Source organism: Trichosurus vulpecula, chromosome 6 (assembly GCF_011100635.1).
Source record: "Trichosurus vulpecula isolate mTriVul1 chromosome 6, mTriVul1.pri, whole genome shotgun sequence".
In the NCBI taxonomy this organism is placed as follows: domain Eukaryota; kingdom Metazoa; phylum Chordata; class Mammalia; order Diprotodontia; family Phalangeridae; genus Trichosurus; species Trichosurus vulpecula.
Genome location: NC_050578.1, coordinates 18073269 through 18091326, shown reverse-complemented (window position 1 = coordinate 18091326; position 18058 = coordinate 18073269). Strand labels below are relative to the sequence as shown.

The 18058-nt window shown below is 37.4% G+C and overlaps 1 protein-coding gene across 5 annotated transcripts in view; it reads right to left on the bottom strand.

Annotated features, from left to right (window-relative positions):
• Nucleotides 1-18058, bottom strand: part of WDR17 (WD repeat domain 17) — a 94335-nt gene that overhangs the window by 18174 nt on the left and 58103 nt on the right. For 3 of the 5 annotated variants that reach the window (XM_036763458.1, XM_036763460.1, XM_036763462.1), the window contains 6 exons: nt 17962-18026; nt 10605-10737; nt 9886-9977; nt 3186-3285; nt 2343-2482; nt 213-233 (listed from right to left, as the gene is read on the bottom strand). In XM_036763458.1, coding sequence (XP_036619353.1) covers nt 213-233; nt 2343-2482; nt 3186-3285; nt 9886-9977; nt 10605-10737; nt 17962-18026 — 551 coding nt within the window. The remainder of the gene's footprint in view (nt 1-212; nt 234-2342; nt 2483-3185; nt 3286-9885; nt 9978-10604; nt 10738-17961; nt 18027-18058) is intronic. The other 2 variants (XM_036763459.1, XM_036763461.1) reach the window with 1 other exon arrangement.

Sequence of the window (18058 nt, the reverse complement as noted above, 5' to 3'; positions counted from 1 at the left end):
TATTAGATGAGGTGTAGCTATAAAATAATAAGATTTATTTTCATGTATAACATTGGAATTGGCCTCAGTTATACCTTATATTACTGTGAATAATGTAATTGGTTTGGTATATTAAGAAAAATAATAATTCAAGAACATTTCTTTGAATAATGTAAAACTATGTGCTTTTAAATGTATTATTTAAATCACAGCCTTATAAAACTATAAAATACCTGTATCCAAGAAATGGAAAGCTAAAAAGGAGATGTTAAAATAACAATGAATGCCCAGAGGAATCAAAATTTTCATTTTAAACCATAAATGGGAAAAACCCCCAAATATTCTTGGTTTATTAACAATAATTAAACTTATATTCTCTGTCATGTGAAGACTAATCTAAAGATGTATTTTCATCATTTAGGCTCTTTCATTAGCTACAAAGACTATAGTTGTTTATTGGAAATTACTGACTCTAAATAAATGTTTCTATTTTCAGCTTTCCTCAGAATAAATGTATATGTTAGTGTGACATAAAATACAACTGGAAAATTGGAAGGGATTTTTAAGACTCAATAAATTAATCCATGAGCATTTATTAAGTATCTACTGTGTTCCAGGCACTAAGAATATAAAGACAAAAATGAAATGGTAGTTGCCCTCAAAGAGTGTCCATTGTATTAAGGGAAACAAAGTTTACATATTGCACAAAATATTACCACGATCATTTTATGAGGAATGCATTAGTAGCACTTGGGTGGGTCAATAGAGGGTTAACTTACAAAGTAGAATTGAGCTCTGAAGGAAACAAGGAATTCTAAGTGGCAGAGGTGAGGCGTGGAGTAATATATAATAGAGCTAAAAAGGTGGGGGTTGTGGGAGGACCAGCTAGGTGGTGCTGTCGATAGAGCAACAGACCTAGAGTTAGAAGGACCTGATTCAAATCTGCCTCAGACACTTTTACTAGCTGTGTAACCCTGGCCATATCACTAAACCCCGATTGCCTCAACAACAACAACAACAACAAAGAGGTAGGTTGGGGCAAGATTCCAATGGCTCTAAAAGCTGAATAAATTTTTTTAGATCATAGAGGTAATATTGGAGTTTCTTAATTAGGGGACTAACAAAAGAGCCCTGTGCTTTTGTAGCTAAATGTTGTATATATTGGAAAGGGGAAACACAAGAGGCAAGTAGGTTACTGGAACAGTCCAGGTAAGAAGAGATGAGGGCCTCAAGCTGGGTGGAACCCATATGAATTTTGGGAGTAACTATAGGTTAAAGCTATAACTACAAAAAGGAAGAGTACAGTCAGGTGAATAATTTTTATTATGTTTGGCTTAGCTTCACAAATCTTTCATTTTTTAATATTACTTTATTCCAGTTTTTGAAACTAACCCTATTTTTCTTTTTTCAGGAGTTATGTTTACATTTAGTTTAGGGTAACTGCCACCTAAAGGAAAAATCACTTAGAGGTAACTATACTATAAATTGGTTTGTTTCTGTGCTTGGGGTACGCTGTGGCCACTGACTATTATAATGTTTAATCATACTAAAATGATGGGATAGTCTTAAGGGACAACTAGCATTAAATGACTGTGTTCTCAGATGGGTATTAATAAAGACTGGCCAGGGATAACCCTACATCCTACTGGTCCTCTGAAAGGTGTCAGTTTGAAGTAGAATAACTCTAGGAGACCTGATTCAAGGTAGAGTCCTGCTCTTAATCTAGGGTATGCCTAAAAGGGTGGAATATTTCTATTGTTTTATCCATCCGGTATATGTGTGGGGAAGAGTCCTGGTCAGATAGATATCTTTACAAGTTCCAAGAGTGGCAAATAACTGAGGAGGGGCAGAGTCTCAAAATTATCTCCTCTCCCCTTTTCCTAGGCTGGAAAATTACTCAGGCCAAGGGCAGATGCTTGTTCACAGCATTCCTCTGACCTGTATTTGAAGGCCTAAAATGGGTCTGGGTCTCCTGGAATTTCTTCTAGGATTTGAGGAGCTAAGCTAAAGAATCCCCATTGCCCTCAGTTCTGAACATGTGGCAGGAGAAAAAAGCATCCTTTTGATGGTGGTTAATGTTTAATACACCAAATAAGGCTTGGAATTGCTGCTACTAGAGAATGAATCAACCTGAACATATAATTTTGTAATATAAACAAAGAAATTCTCTTTACTTTAATATCATACCCCATCCTAACCATCTTCTTGTTACTTCATTCTCATTTCTGGCCACTTCTTTCCAATAATCTTTTTTATGAAGAAGAGAGCACAGATCCTTCCTGCATACTTATTATCCACAACACCTAACAACTGTTTTTGTGTTTTTAAAGAAATAAAAATCCTTGAGGTTTAGAAATCCTTACCATGTTGTAATTGTCATACACTTTCTTGCTAGTAATTCTAAGGCGTAATGGGTTGCTGGTGCTGCCTTCTCTCCTAAGATGGTGCCCACATTGACAGCCAACTCAAGTTCATTTCCACGAATCAGGTGTGCCATGGCAAGCTGGCTCAGTAAGAAAATATTATCTTCAATACCATAGATGCCAACCAGGTTAACCATTCTTCACCCCACCCCTATCCCCCTTCAAATGTACAAATTACATTCACAAGAATGTCAATCTTATAAACCATGGGGTCATATGATCCTTAGGAACTAAGCAAGATTAGCTCCATTCTTTAAAGGAGCAGATTGAAAAAAGGAAACTGAGAAAATTGTGTAGCCACAGAAGGTTTTAGTGTCAGAGGCAGATTACTCTAAGGTACTACTGGCACTATTATTTTTGTCATTAATAATAGTCCCTCTCAAAATAGCTTTATTGTTAACTTTTTGGGAATAGTTTATAAAAATGTTTGAAACCAACAGCTCAAATAGCTCAAAAAATTATCTAATTTTAGTAGCTTAAATAGTAAGAAAAATTGTAATAGAAATAAGAGCTTTATTTATATATCCATATATACAAAGTCCATATTTATATATTCATATGTACTCCATATTTATATATATACACATACATAGTCCATATTCTCAGCAATGAATCAAGCAGTGAGTACTCATTAAAAGTGAACTTAAGTATAATGTACTAAATAGTTCCCTTGCATATAAAAGAAATTTAAAATAACATTTTCCCTGAATATTATTTATACTTTATAATATAAAAAGAGCTATTGGCCTTTAGTTCATTTACATAAATGTACAAATGCTGTACCTCAATATTATCTACAGCAAGATAACAACATGCTGCCAGCACTGCTCGGCCGTCTTGGAAATACCATTCTGCCAGCTCTTTACTGACCCTCTGTAAGAGTCTGTGGAGAAAAAAGATTTAGCTCTATAAATACTTTAACACTGGCACAGAAATAAACCATCTTTCATTGTCACAGGTTATTAAAAATAGCCTTTGGATAGTTAAAAATAGGCAATATTCATATAGCACTTTAAGGTGGACGGAACACTTTCCCCATAACCTAGATAAGGCAACTGAAGCCTAGGCAGATGAAGGGACTTGCTTGAGGTCCCTCCACATGAGTGAGTGTCAGAGGACAGATTCAAAATTAGCTTCCTGATTTCAAGTTCAGTGATCTTTCCTCTGCACCAAAATGTATATAATGCGAGTAGGCAGATTGCTAGATAGGGTTCTGTAGGTAGAGCATGGCTCAGGGAATTTCTCCTAGGGTGCAGGAATTTTAAGGGTCATTAATAAATGTTCTTATTTTTTCCTCTGAGGAATTCCAAAAGAAGGAGGGAGGGAGGCTGGTGGTAGGGCAGAGGTAGAGCTAGTAATCAGAGGGATAGCAAAAGTAATTTTCTGCTGAGGGAGCATCTTAATTGTTTGGAGAGTCCTTCATTTTACTGACCCGGGCCACCCTGTGAAGCACAGGGTAGAGGATTTCAAGGACCCTAGAACTATTTCTGTAGACAGGGTAGATAGGGAGTCATGATTTCCTGCCTCTGACTTTCCTATCCTTCCCTGAGACTTTCCTTATCTTTAAATCTTTACTTCCTAAGCTCCCTAATCTTTTTGAAGGAAAAAGAGGGATGGAGGTTGTGGAGAGCTGGAGGTCAGGCTGTTCCTGGAAGGACTGAGGGCCCCCCTCTCTGCTTCGATGCTTGTCTCTAGTCAAGAAAGCAGGGGTCCCTGCTCTGAAGGGCTAGTGCCTTCTGCCTTTAAGGAAAGCCAGACTTCAACAACTTAGCAGAAAGAGTGCTGGCCTGGACTCAGGCTAGCTAGGTTCTAACTGCTGCTTTGTTTACTTCTCTGTAAAATGAAGGAGCTGGACGAGGTCGTTTCTAGTTCTAACAATCTCAGTCTATGAAATCTGGCCTTCATATGATTATCTCATTTCAACCTCAGTTTCAATAAGGGTTTTGAAAACCTTCTATAACCTTGAATAAATAACTTCCCTTTTCTGGGGCCTCAGTTTCCTCCTTTGTAAAAATCAAGAAGTTGGACTAGTTAACTCTAGCATGTTCACAAGGTTTGGGGAAGTTGTCTTCAAGCTTTCTTTCAGGCCCCTCTCTCAAACATTTACATGTTTTCTCTAAAAATTATCACTCAGGGTCCAGTAATCTGGTATTAAATACATACATGTGTGTATACACACATATAGCTATGAAGAAAACAACTAATTATGGCTCATAACTAGGTGTTAAAGTACTTTAAATAGTAAGCTGCTTACTGGTCTTCTTTTCATAGTGATGGCCAGTATCCTAAGCACATGCTTGTCCTGGAGTCTCTGTTTCCACCCCTTCCCAACTAAACTTGTGCTCAGTGTTTCTCAGGTTTGTGATGTTTGCCCGAGGTACAAAAAGCCCTCCTCTCCTCCCTCCCCACCCCACCCAGCTTGGGAGCCTATGCTGCTGAAGAGCCAGAGAAGTAGGGCTTCCTGATGCATGGCATCTACGATACCCCATGATTGGCAGGGATATAAAATTACTTTGCAAACCATCAAAGCTTAAGTCTTCTTCTTCATTCATCAATAAGTATTAAATGTTTTCTGTGTGCAGAACACTATGCTAAACATTGAGGAACAGACAATGATTAAGTAAGTCAGCAAGTCGACAAGCATATATTAAGTTCTTACTATGTGAAGTGTTAGGGATACAAATAGAAGCAACAAAACATGCTCGCTGACTGCCAAGCTTTATTTCTTCCCATATGCTACACTTTTTAGCTGTTTTCTCTTTTTTTATCTGAAAGGGGTCCTAGAATTTCTGGAATAGCCCTGATGTCGATTTAACTGCATTTAACAAGCATTTAATCTCTACTGTGAGGTGGCACAGTAGATAGAGTACTGGGCCTGGAGTCAGAAAGGCTCACCTTCCTGAGTTCAAATCTGGCCTAAGACACTTACTAGCTGTGTGACCCTGGGCAAGTCACTTCACCCTGTTTGCCCCCATTTCCTCATCTGTAAAATGAGCTGGAGAAGGAAATGGCAAACCACTCTAGTATCTTTGCCAAGAAAACCCCAAATGCGGTCACAAAGATTTGGACAAGACTGAAAATGACTGAATGACACGATGCCAGGCATATTGGGATATAAAGTGCTAGGGATATAAAGACAAAAACATAACAGTTTCAGACATCAAGGACTTACGTAGTCTTAGGAGAAAACAACACACATATGAGTAAGTATATAGAGGAAATAATATACAAAATGATTTTGGGGTGGGAGAAAAACTTTACCAAGTGGGAGATAAGGGAAGGGCTGCAGAATCTTAGCTGTGCTTTGAAGAAGGCTGGGCATTCTAAGACACAAGGGTGAGCCTGCTAAGCCTAGAGAATGGCTTTGCAAAGACAGGGGAAGGGAGATGAAACACTATATATAGGCAAGGGTATGTTGAAGCCAATTCATACAGCACTGGGGAAACTAGCAAACTACACATCAGGGCTTCTTTCATTGTTTTGTTGATTGGCTACACTTAAGAAAGTGATTAAGAAAATGTTAATAATGCAGGAAAAGTGTGTGTATGCTTTTCTCCCCAGAGAGTCAGTTACTAACATTTACTAAAACATCACTGAGTTCTGTGAAGAACAAGTAGTCCAGTGTGGTCAAGATGTCAAATCTATGAGGGGCAACAATATGAGATCAATCTAGAAAGATAGGCTGAAGCCAGATCATGAAGGGTTTTAATGCCAAAAAAAAGAATTTTGTATTTTATCTTAAAGGCAATAGGGAGCCATTGAAGCTTTTTGATTTTTTGGCTTATAAAATATAACGGTTCCTATGGAGTCCTTTAAGAGAACTAAGGAATAGATTTGGAAGCAAAGTCTTCTTCAATGTTTTCAGTTTCTGCCAATGTCATTTTGCCATAAATCCTAGTGAGAACAGGATTGGATCACAAGACCATAAGTAGAAAAAAAGGGGGGCATTCGAGACCATCTAGTATAATGCCTCATTTTACAGATACAGGAATTTAGGCCTTGAGAGATTAAGTAACTTTTTCAAGTGGCAGTGAAATAGGAGAGTTAGGATTCAAACCCAGAACTTTTGATTCCATATCAACAGTACCCTCTACACCAGAGGTGTCAAACTCTCAGTCTGCAAGCCCCATGCAGTCAGCATGACTCTAATCAGATGACAATGTAATTGGGAAATATCTAACAGAATAAATAAAAATATAATTCAACATAGATAATGTTAATTGGTGATTTTCTTTCTATTTGACACCTCAGCTCTACCATCTTACTTTAATACACTAGGAGCAGCATATGAGTCTGGGGGTTGGGTGCTGGGGAGGCAGAGAGTAGTTAGTCTTGAGTTCCAAGCTTCAGTTAAAGCCAACACTGATGGGGTGTCCACACTAAATCTAGCATCAATATGGTCACACCCCTCCACTCCCTCAACCAGGGAACAAAATTTCTGTGCCATTCAGTATTGGAATGAATGTGAATGGTTGTTTTACTTCTAGCCTGAGGGAGACAGACCCAGTCTCCCTGACAAAAAATGCAAAGGGGTTGGGATCTTTGATATGCACCAGTGGAATAAATGCCAATACTGAGAAAATCAAGGCTTCACAGATGCCTACCATGACTTACACCTACTATAGAGTATGTATGCTAAGAATTTAAATATGGTGATGACTATCTTTATTTAAATCCATATTACTTCTATATCTGACAAACTCATTAAAAAAATACAAAGGACTTAGTTGGGATGAAAAGATCTAAGTTGCTTACCCCTTGGTTAACTGGTGTCTGGGGTTAATTCCATACTGAATTAGGGGGTGAAATGTACTCTCTCCCTGTAGAGAGTAGATCAAAGAACTTCCTCAGTCAACCTGGTGAGTGTAGGGAAGCCTTTATTTTGGGACCTTGATCAGATTGATCTCTGGAGAAGGTGGACCTTCCCAAATGATGCCCTAGGGGAGAAGATGTTAAGGATGATTGATTGGCTTCATTATCCTGGATTTGAGCTACCCCTTTGTACCAGAGTCTTCTTTTAGAACAGAGAGCTAAGAATGAACCTCAGCACAAAGCATTCTACCAGGGAGCAGCAAAAGGCTGCCTTGGGGTAGAGGCACATGGTTGTGGCATATGTTTGTATACGTTTGGCTCCAATGTGAGACTTCCTGGACCCCATGTTCCTGACTCCTAATCTCCTAGACAGATATGGGGGTAGATTTCTTGGACAATGCCAAATTCTTGATCAGTGTGATCTTAAAACCCAACCTTCTAACAAGAAAGAGGCCATTTTCCTGGGCAGTGCTAGTCTCAGAGGTGTATTGCAAGCAATTTCCAGTTCATTTCCCTTCTGGGGAATTCTAAGCCTGAAGGGTAATGCTAGAAAATTCAACAACTGAATGTGTCTCTGAGGTAGTACAGTATGAGGGAGTTGCCCCCATAACAACTCAAAATTCATTTCCCTTCCAAGTGTAGTCCAAACTGATGGGCCATGCAATGATTCTATAGAGCCCTTCTCCAGCCCTCAGGGGAAGGTAGATGAGGCAATAAAAAAGGGAAGAGGTATCCTACTGACTATTTATGAGCCTCTGTGAATGCTTAATTTTGTCTTTCCATTTTCGGTGGGAAAGAATAAAGCTTGTCCTGTATTAGATATAAATTGTTACCCTGAGTATTTATGTGGGACCTATGACCCATTTCCCCCCATAACATAGAGACCTGGGCATGAGTTATTTTTTGAGATGTGTTTTGAGATTTCTTAGAGGCTTTTCAGAGTTGGAAAAAGCAAATAAAACAATATGATTTGGGGGGCCATGCTAACGACTGAACCCAGTTCTGTAAGGCCAGAGCCAAGGGTTCTGAGCCTCAGAAGCCTTACTGAATCATCCCTAACCTCCCCTAACATTCTCCCTTCTTGGCTCTATGGAAGGATTTTGTCCAGGAATCATCCCACACGAGTCCTGGAGATAAGTGCTCCTTTTTATGTTCGATTTAATGCATCTTGAGTGAGCAGGCAGCATGAAAGAGATGTGGTCCCTCTCTTGGGAGTTTGTTCTTTTATTAAGTGAGCCAAAGAAGTGCTCATACCAAGAGTCTTCTCTTTCTTTTTTAATCAAGTGTATGTCACTTGATTCATATTTATAGCACATATTCATAACAGGCATTTATATTTATTCTTAAAAGATTGTACAACAAAAGCTCTGCTGAAGTTTTGTTAAAAAAAGGTTTTGTTTTGCAACTATAAAACATTTGGAAAGCACCAGGCCTGCACCTAAGAAAGTTATAAACAACCACGTTTCCTAGAAAATGACAAGGCTCCATAGGAGCAGTTCATTTAGGGGGTTGTACCATGTTCTCAAATATGATGTTTATTTAAATTTTATGAAGCCCTAACACATAATGGATTTATGACTGGGTCAGAATATTGGAAATCAAGACTCTCCTAGGAAATCCCAGTAATTATAGCTATAAAGTACTGGATTGGTTAGAGTAGATAGGCAGAAAGTACTCTCTGGGTGACCTTGGGCAAGGCATCATGTCCTAGGGCACAGTTTCCTCATCTACAAAATGAAATTGGATTAGATGGCTTCTAAATTCCTCTTCAACTCAAGATCTATAACACTTAGAGAAGAAAGGCCAAGTAAACAGAGGAAATGATGTATGTTCATGTCTCAGTCGTAGGCTTTTCAACGGCTCTTGAAAACCATGTATTTTAAGTTAAATCTGTATTTTTAACATTTTTCCATCACCCTCTTAAGCCTAGACAAAACAACAAAAGGATAAATCAAATCCTAACTTGTAATAGCATTGCAGATTTCCAAGATATAAATGCTTCCACTGAAAATTTCAGTATACATTCCTGAGAAAGTGGATCTGGCATAACCCTACATCTAAATTATTGCTTTGGCAAGTGATAATTTCCCTGGGTCTTGGTTTCCTTATATGTAAAATGAAGGGGTTAGACCGGAGGTGCCTTCACCCTCTAGATCTATTTTCCCATGAGTAGTATCAGTGGAGGTGGCAGTGAAAATGGTAATAGAGAGTAAAAGGAATAGAGTGGGACTACTGAATGACCACAGGACATTAATAAGTTGAAAAACCCTATTTGCATTCCTATTTTATAACTAAAATTTCTTCCATTTTTACAATGGCAGCATCACAATTTTTAAAAATACAATTACCTCCTTATTAATCTCAAGTTCTTTGTATATTCTCCAAGTTCCCTACTTCTCTCCTCAATATCTTTAGCTTTCCTAAGAGCAGCATAGAGATGCAGATAGACTATTTCACTCCTGTCAGCAATTTTCCCTTATAGTTTTTTGCAAAAGGACTAGATGGAGGAGAAAGTTATAATGGGTTGTATACGTCATCTCCTATCTCTGTGGGATCAAGAGAGTGAAGACCAGAGCTAAGAAATAATAAATGGCAACACCATTAACAACATATATATATTATATATATATACATGCACATATATGTATACACATATGTGTTTATCACTTACTCATTGTAATCATCAGTGTTGTTTCCATCAGAATATGAAGATCCATTATGTATAGACAGTTGTGGAGTCTGTATATTTCCCTCACAAGCAGCCTAGAAGTTAAATAAACATTGGTAAAACTGTTTTCAATTTGATAATTTCAGAAGACTTCACATTAAAATTAAATAATGTAAAACACATACTTTAGTACATAACCACTTATTTGAAACATATTCTATAATATGGAATTCTATTAGGAGGCATGTAGTTTTTTTGGTCCAGACCTGTGATATCATTGGGATAGGAAATACCATCCTCTGCACAGATCCACAATTCATCAGTTACATCTCTATATAGTCTTAGAGGTGCTTCAGGGCACTGACAGTTTAAGTCTCTTACTTGGAATCATTTTGTAAGTCTAAGAGGCCGGACCTGAACCTAGGTCATCCCGATTCTATGCTGCCTCTCTCTCTACACACAATGATGCTTCTCGTAAATGATGAGAGAAGTTGTCTTTCAAAAGTTATGGTAACAAAATGTTACTAAGCCTACATATTACCAGCAGAAGCAGTTTTAAAAACTCTATATGTGTGTATGATATATATGTGTGTGTATACACATATAACATATATGTGTGTCATCCACATACACCCTTGATTTTTTAAATCCAGCTTCCTATTTCCTGAATAATCACCGACTCTGTTATGGTATATGATAGTTATATTAGTCCTTTGTCATACCTGTGTAACAAGGAGAGCTTCTCTAAGTTGACCTTTTGAAGTAAAAAAATTAACTAGCTTTTTCACATCCCCAGTAGCTATGCAATATGGGATGACATCATCATTTACTTCCAGGATTAATTGCTCTGCTCTCCTAATTAAAAGAAACACAAATATTTCAATTATAAAACTTTAATAATAAATTAATATAAAGCCTTAAGTTTTCCAAAACATTTTGCATATGTATCTCATGTGGTACTCACAAGTCTTGTTGGTATTATCATCCCTGTTTTATGGAGGAAGAAACTGAGGTTCAGAGAAGGCATGTACCCATGCTCAGTCAGGTAACTCAGAATCGAGATTTTCCCATGTTCTTACATTAGAACACACACTCCCTCTTTAGAAGAAAGAGTCATGGGTGAACTGAGACATTCCTGAAAGTCCACAGGAGGTTTCTGAGCTTCGTTTAACCTATTATTCCACTAGCAGTGAAGATACCAGGGATAATGATTTCCTGTCTTTCTCAAGGCCATGAAATGAAAACTTTTTAACTGAATTGATAGATGCCATGGCCCCTTTTTTGCTGTCTTTAAGCACTGACTCTTGAAGTTTCTGGAAATCTAATGTCCTCACCTTTTCTGTCAGATGGTCAGCCAGCCAGCCAACAAGCATTTACTAAGTACTTACTGTGTGCCAGACACTGGGCTAAGCATTGGGGATACAAAGGAAGGCAAAAGAGTATACATTCTAATGGGGAAAAAACATGTAAATACCTAGGTACATACAAAACACAATCAGAATAGATGAAAGAGAATCTGAGAGGGAAGGCACAGTTTTAAAATAATCCATGAAGCTGGATAATTCATTGGTCTGCAAGAACTCTGGTAATGAAAACTGGAATTTAGAGGAAAACTTCATTCTGGAAGTTTCTTCCCTTTTATCCCCATCGTCAAAGTGAGAAACGTGGTCTCAGTAATCCATGTCTTTTGGGCAATTCAAAAATATTTATGATATTCTATAGCTGCAGATTTCTTTAGAGTTGTGATTAGTCATTTGTTCCTCTTTCTGTTGTTTGTGTTTCTGTGTCATTTAGTTTTTTCATTGTCTTGTTTTTACCATTAGTAAGTTCTCCAAGTAACTGGCAAGTGTTTAGCAACGGAAATCAGGGAAAGCTAATAGTGCAGAGAAGACAAAAGGGAAAAAACCTTTAAACAAATTTAGCAAAGCATTAGGAAAGTGCTATGATTGTTCAGTTGGATGACTTAGAAAACCTGAAGTTCAAGGGAGTGTTGAGATTGGTTGGTGAACTAAAAACTTAAAGAAACAGAATCCTGGAACACAGAAAGCAGAGAAAATGAGAACTGAATTCAAAGGCATGGTGAGGGGCAAGTAGTGTAAGAAAAGTAAGAGGAGAAAAGGAAAATGGCAGCAAGTGGGGAGGCAACCCAGAAAAGACACGAAGGGTGGAAAGAAATGGCAAAAGGGAGGGAAAAGTTGCAAGGGTTGTTGTAGCTCCTAGAGACGCAACAAAATTCACCTTTTATGATGAAGAAGCAAATGGTGTATAAACAGTTTGTCAGGGAGGTAGATGATAGAGGAATAGGGAGAGATGACAGGTAGACGATAGAGAGATGATAGTAATAGAAGATTTATATGAGAGAGACAGAGAGATAGCGAGAGACAGAAAGAGGAGAGAAAGAGAGAGAGAGCAAGAGAGAGAGAAGAGAGGGGGAGAGGGACAGAGACACAGAGAGGAGAGGAGAGAGAAACTTACAGAATTGGTTACAGGCTCACCATAGAACTGGCTCAATCCCCTATACCACCTATACCTGTATTACTTTATGATAATAATTTTTATTTTATAATTATTCCGAAGCACTGAAGAATCCTGAGAAAGATTTGGGAGTGGGGACAGGAAAAGAGAACTACATCTTCGATTTCATTCACTCTGTAGGGAACTCTCAGAATGGAAACTCCTTCTAACAATATAGACTAGTACCTGCTCTGCAACAACTTAAAAAGTTCCCTGAGGAAGTGTGAGGTCAAATTAAATGATTCTCTAGCATCATATATCCATTATAAATCAGCATGGAGCTTCACATAAAGGATAGAGACAGTATACGTCTACTATATAAATGAATGTTAAATTACAATAACTTGGTTTTGTGATTATCCAACATTATTTCTCTTAGGCCATGATCAAAACAGGTATCTATTCGGACAATTCTGAAGACTCCCTAAGCCTCTTGGCTGGTAGAGTCTTCTTTCTTATTGTTATCATTCAGTTTGTTTCAGTCATGTTTCACTCTCTGTGACCCCATTTGGGGTTTTCTTGGCAGAGAAAATGCAGTAGTTTGCCATTTCCTTCTTAAGCTCATTTTACAGATGAGGAAACTGAGACAAATAGGGTTAAGTGACTTGCCCAGGGTCACCCAGCTAGTGTCTGAGGCCAGATTTGAACTCAGTAAGATGAGTCTTCCTAACTCCAGGCCTAGCTCCCTAGCCACTGATTCACATAGCTGGATTCATTTTACATATATTATGATATACACTTCTGTATTTAGGTACTCTTCTCCATTATGTTCTTTGAGGGCAGAAACAGTTTGTGCCTTTCTTTGTATCCTCAGCACTTAGCACAATGCTTGACACACAGTGAGTCCTTAATAAGCACTTGTTAATTGATCGATAGCATAGTAATATTATTGAAGACTAGAATATATGCCATTTGGCAAATGGAATGCAAAACTCAAAATGATAGCTCATTTTCCTGTATTTATGCCTAAGGCTCAAAAGAGGAATAATAAATACTTTAAATGCTCCTTGCTAATAAAAGAAAAGGCTGTCCTACGGTTTATTGGAGACAAGTGAGTTCTCCAAGTGTTTTGTTGTTTGTCCTGTGCTTGAAGAGGACCACGACATCAGGGAGGTGATGCCGTGACATGCAAGTAAATTGGATTTGAGTGAGGAAGTGCTGTGCAAAGTCACCAGCCCCACTTTCACCTCTGGAGCCATCTGGGTCCAGTGGCCAGATATAGATCAGGGCAACTGGAGATGGTCCAGGATGCAGTGGGGGACCTTGGCCTTTTCAAGCTAAGGTCTTCAACAGTAGCTAAGAACACAGGCCTGTGGCAGCAGCATTCAATTGTAAATAAGAGTCTTTGTTCCTCAGAGCCTTCATCAGTGTTATTGTCAAGTATGGTAGTAGTGGAGTAAGTAGTAATGTTTTCATTGCCATGACAAATGGCACCTAAAGATTTTGTGTTTAGTCGTTATTTGTTTAATTTGTTTTTTATTTGGAGGAGGCCTGCAACTTTTCTGCAAATCAGTGACCTATGGTAGAAAAATGTACTTATTTGTGCCCTAGAGGCATAACTACAGTTCACTAAATGAGGGTAGAACAGAGTTAACAGGTCTCACTAAGTCGATACATTACTAACCTTCTTAAAAATCTTGTTAGGACACTGGATTCTAGCATAAGGTCATCTTAAAGGGGAAGGGAAATATCTTTTGGTTAAATGGAAATCCTTTTATTACATCAATATTACACTTTAGGAATGAAAAAAAAGACAGGAGGAAGGAACACCAGGGATAATTGTTTTAGGTTTATAGAATAGATATTTTTAAAATGAAACCAAGAGTATGATTACCCCCAGAAGATTCCTCGGGTAATTCTCAGGACTTAACTTCATGGAATGGTAAACTTCATTGTCAGTTAAGTGTGGTCCCCTTTTTTCCCTCACTTCCTCCATTCCACAGGTATAAGTGGTTGATCAATGAGGTCCTACTAACTGTGCAAGAGTCTTTTGTACCAACTTTTAATTAATGGTCATACCAATATGCATCCACCAAACTTTGTAATCCAATTAGTTAAACTATATTAATGGGCTCAGTGTTTGGATACTTGGATTATTTGGACGTAGTATTTCATAATTGAAACCTCAGAGATGAGGTTCAACTTCCTGGACTGGCTCCAGGAAAGAAATCAATGAGCTCTGGGAATGGCTTGGGCAGAATCAGCTGTAGATCCTCTCTAGTTTTGAGAAAGTTACTTATATATAATTATATATATACACTTGTTAATAAAAAAGTTCAACTCATGTTTTGAAGTTGTATCCTTTGATGTCTCTATAAAACTCTACTTATCTTTAAAAAACAATCAACTTAGTTTATCTATTTTTATCTATTTTATCATTTTTAGAAGTTCCTACTTTTATTAATTCCATTTTTAAACTTTAAGCATTATTAATCTTTTCTTTGGTTTTCAGGATTTCTTTTTTTGTTTTTAATTGATTTTAAAAATATGTTGATTTTCTACTATTTTAGTTGCATGAGCAATTTGTTAATCTGTTCTTTCTCTCTTTTGATGATGAAAGTGTTACATGATATATATTTGGATATGCTGTCTCATTGTTGTTACTTTAATGAAATTATGTATCATCTCTATGATTTGTTCTCTGACCCACCAATTCTTTAGTTACTTATTCTCCAGTTAATTTTTAATCCTTTCTTCAATGGTCCTATGTTGAATATAATTTTATTGAATTGTGGCCTGTAAGATTTATTTAATATTTCTGCTTTTCTGCATTTCTGCAGTTTTTTGCCCCAATACATGGTCAATTTTTATAAAGATGCCATGCTCAGATAAAAACTATGTATATTCCTCTCTATTCCTATCCAGTAATTACCATAGAGCTATCATATCTAAATTTTCTAAAATTCTATTCAGACCTTTAATTTCTTACTTATTTTCAGTTAAATTTGTCTAGCTAAAAAAGAGGCACACTGAGGTCCCTCACTACTATAGTTTTTACTATCTATTGCCCTCTATAACTCATTTAGTTTTTCTTTTAAATATTTATATGCTATATCATTCAGTGGATATACGTCAAGTATTGCTATTAATTCATCACTTCTGGTAACTTTTGAGCAAAATGTAGTTTTCCTTTTTATCTCTCTTAATCTAGTCCATTTTTGCTAATTCCCTTATCTGAGAGGACAATTGCTACCTTAGCTTTTTTGAGTTCTTGATTTAGCTATAAAAGGTCACTAATAAACAAATTAGAAGAACAAGGAAGAAAGTACCTTTTGGATTTATGAGTGGGGAAGAATTCATGACCACACAAGGAACAGAAAGGATCACAGAAGATAAAACACATAATTTTGATTACATAAAATTTTTATAAGTTTTGCACCAACAAAAACAATGCAGATAGGATTCGAAGCAAAATAATTCTGAAGGAAAAAAACCCTCTGCAGCATTTTTCTCTGATAAAGATCTCATTTCCAAATTATATAAGGAATTGATTCAGATTTATGACTAAAAGAGCCATTCCCCAAGTGGTAAATGGTCAAACAGGCAGTTCTCAAGGGAAGAAATCCAACCCATCTATTACAATACCACAAAAATGCTCTACATCACTAATAGAGAAATACAAATAAAAGCAACTTGGAGGTTCCACCTTAAATAAATCAGGTAGGTAAAGCTGACAGAAACAAAAATGAGCAATGTTGGAGGGTCAGTAGGAAAACAGCACATTAATGTGCGTTGGCAGAGCTGTGAATTGGGCCAGCCACTGCCAGAAGAGGAGGTGGGGGAAGAGGGGGCATAAATGTAGGTTCACCAAAAAAAATTAAAACTGCACTTATCTATGGATAAATCTAGCTTTTGATTGAACCCTTTAACAATTGTGAGGAAAATTCAATACACCTCACATTTATTTATTCACGATAATGGGAAAAGAAAAGATGGCCAATTTAAATTCCCAGATGACACAGAAACACATTGTTAAACCATAGCCTCCTTAACATCAACAGACTTTTTAACACTGTAACCAAATTAAGTTTTGCTTCCTCTTTTGCTTTTTCATAACTACTGGAAAATCTTCTAAGGGCTGATGAAAAGGCCAAGAGCCAGACAACAGCAAGAAGAAGAAGAATGCTGGGCCTGGAAGCCCCTTCCCTCAGAAGTCCAATCAAATCAGCATTCGTTAAGTCCCATTAAGTCCCTATATTATACTGGGCTTGGAGAAAAGTATAAAGTTTAGCTTAGGAATGCAAGCTAATTAGAGTGGAGAATAAGATATAAACACAAGTAGCTATCACATTCACAATATCGTAATAAGTGCCTAAAGTGGAAAAAAAAGTTATTGCTATTGGGAGGGTCAGGGGAGGCTTTCTAGAAGATGTGGTAGTGAATTAGGGCTAGATTTGGAGTCAAGGGGAACTGGGTTCAAATCCTCACTTTGCAATTTTCTGGAATAGTGAATAGAATACTAGACTTGGAGTCAGGAAGAACTGGGTTCAAATCCCATTATTGACAATAGCTGTATGGCCTCAGATAAGTCACTTAATCTCTATGAATCTGAGTTTCTTCATATACAGAATGAAAGAGTTGGAATAAATGGTCTTTAAGACACCTTCTAGCTCTCAATCTATGATCCCGTGATTCCCTCCTATTACAGACGAAGAAGGAGCCTATCTATTGAGATTAAGTCATTTGTTATACAAAATAGGAAGTAGTAGAATGAGAATGATCATAGCACTCAAAACTGGAAGAAAATTTAAAAACACACCATTTTTAGTTATTCATTTTGCTTCCTTCTTAGTATATGAAAATAGCCCTACCTCTAGGCAGACTTAGTGGTCTCCCAAGGGATGGCCTTTTGATTCTGTGTAGATGTGTAGAGTGACGTAACTGCTGATTAGAGAAGCCAAGGAAGAAAACTGTTGGAGCCACAGGCATGTGAGAAAAAGCTGGAACCCTAATGCATTCCTTGATTCCCAGTGCCTATCTCCATAGAGACTGCTAAGAGTGTATTTGTTAGATGAAACAGTTCTCTCACTGGTTGGGCTAAAATTTCATCTTGTTTCTGGGCTGCCTAGCCCCCTAACTCTTAGGCATTCTATCACCTAAACTAATCTACATGGCTTCCTCAATTACTATCTTACTTGTTTCCTTTGATAAATGTGTTTTCTTACTATCTGTGATTGTCTTTCGTGTAGTAAACGTATGGTGGGGAGGGGAAGATAAGATGACTAAGATTAAGTTAACTGTTGCCCTTACTTTTGGGAAGATTGATATCTTTTAAAAAAGTTACCCTACAAGTCTGGGATGGAACTACCTCCCTTCAGAACAAATAAGAAAAGTAGCTTTTATCATGAACCCCACCAAAGAATGATACCTCTAGACTTCAAATATGTGTAATAGTTGATGTGTAATAGATATAATTCTTTTGAAAATAGGACAGAAAAGAAATGATCATTCAGTCATGGCCATCAACTAACTACCCAGAAAAGAAAACTCACAAGTTTCTCAGTCCTTTGTTCTATGGTCAACTGTTACATAAATACCGTGGTTTTTCCACAGATTTTGTCTTACCTCTGCATTAACTTCTTCCAATATTTCATTGAGACCCCTGGTGCAACTGACAGCGCTTTGTCCCACTGAAACAGAAAAATACATCATAGCTATGTTG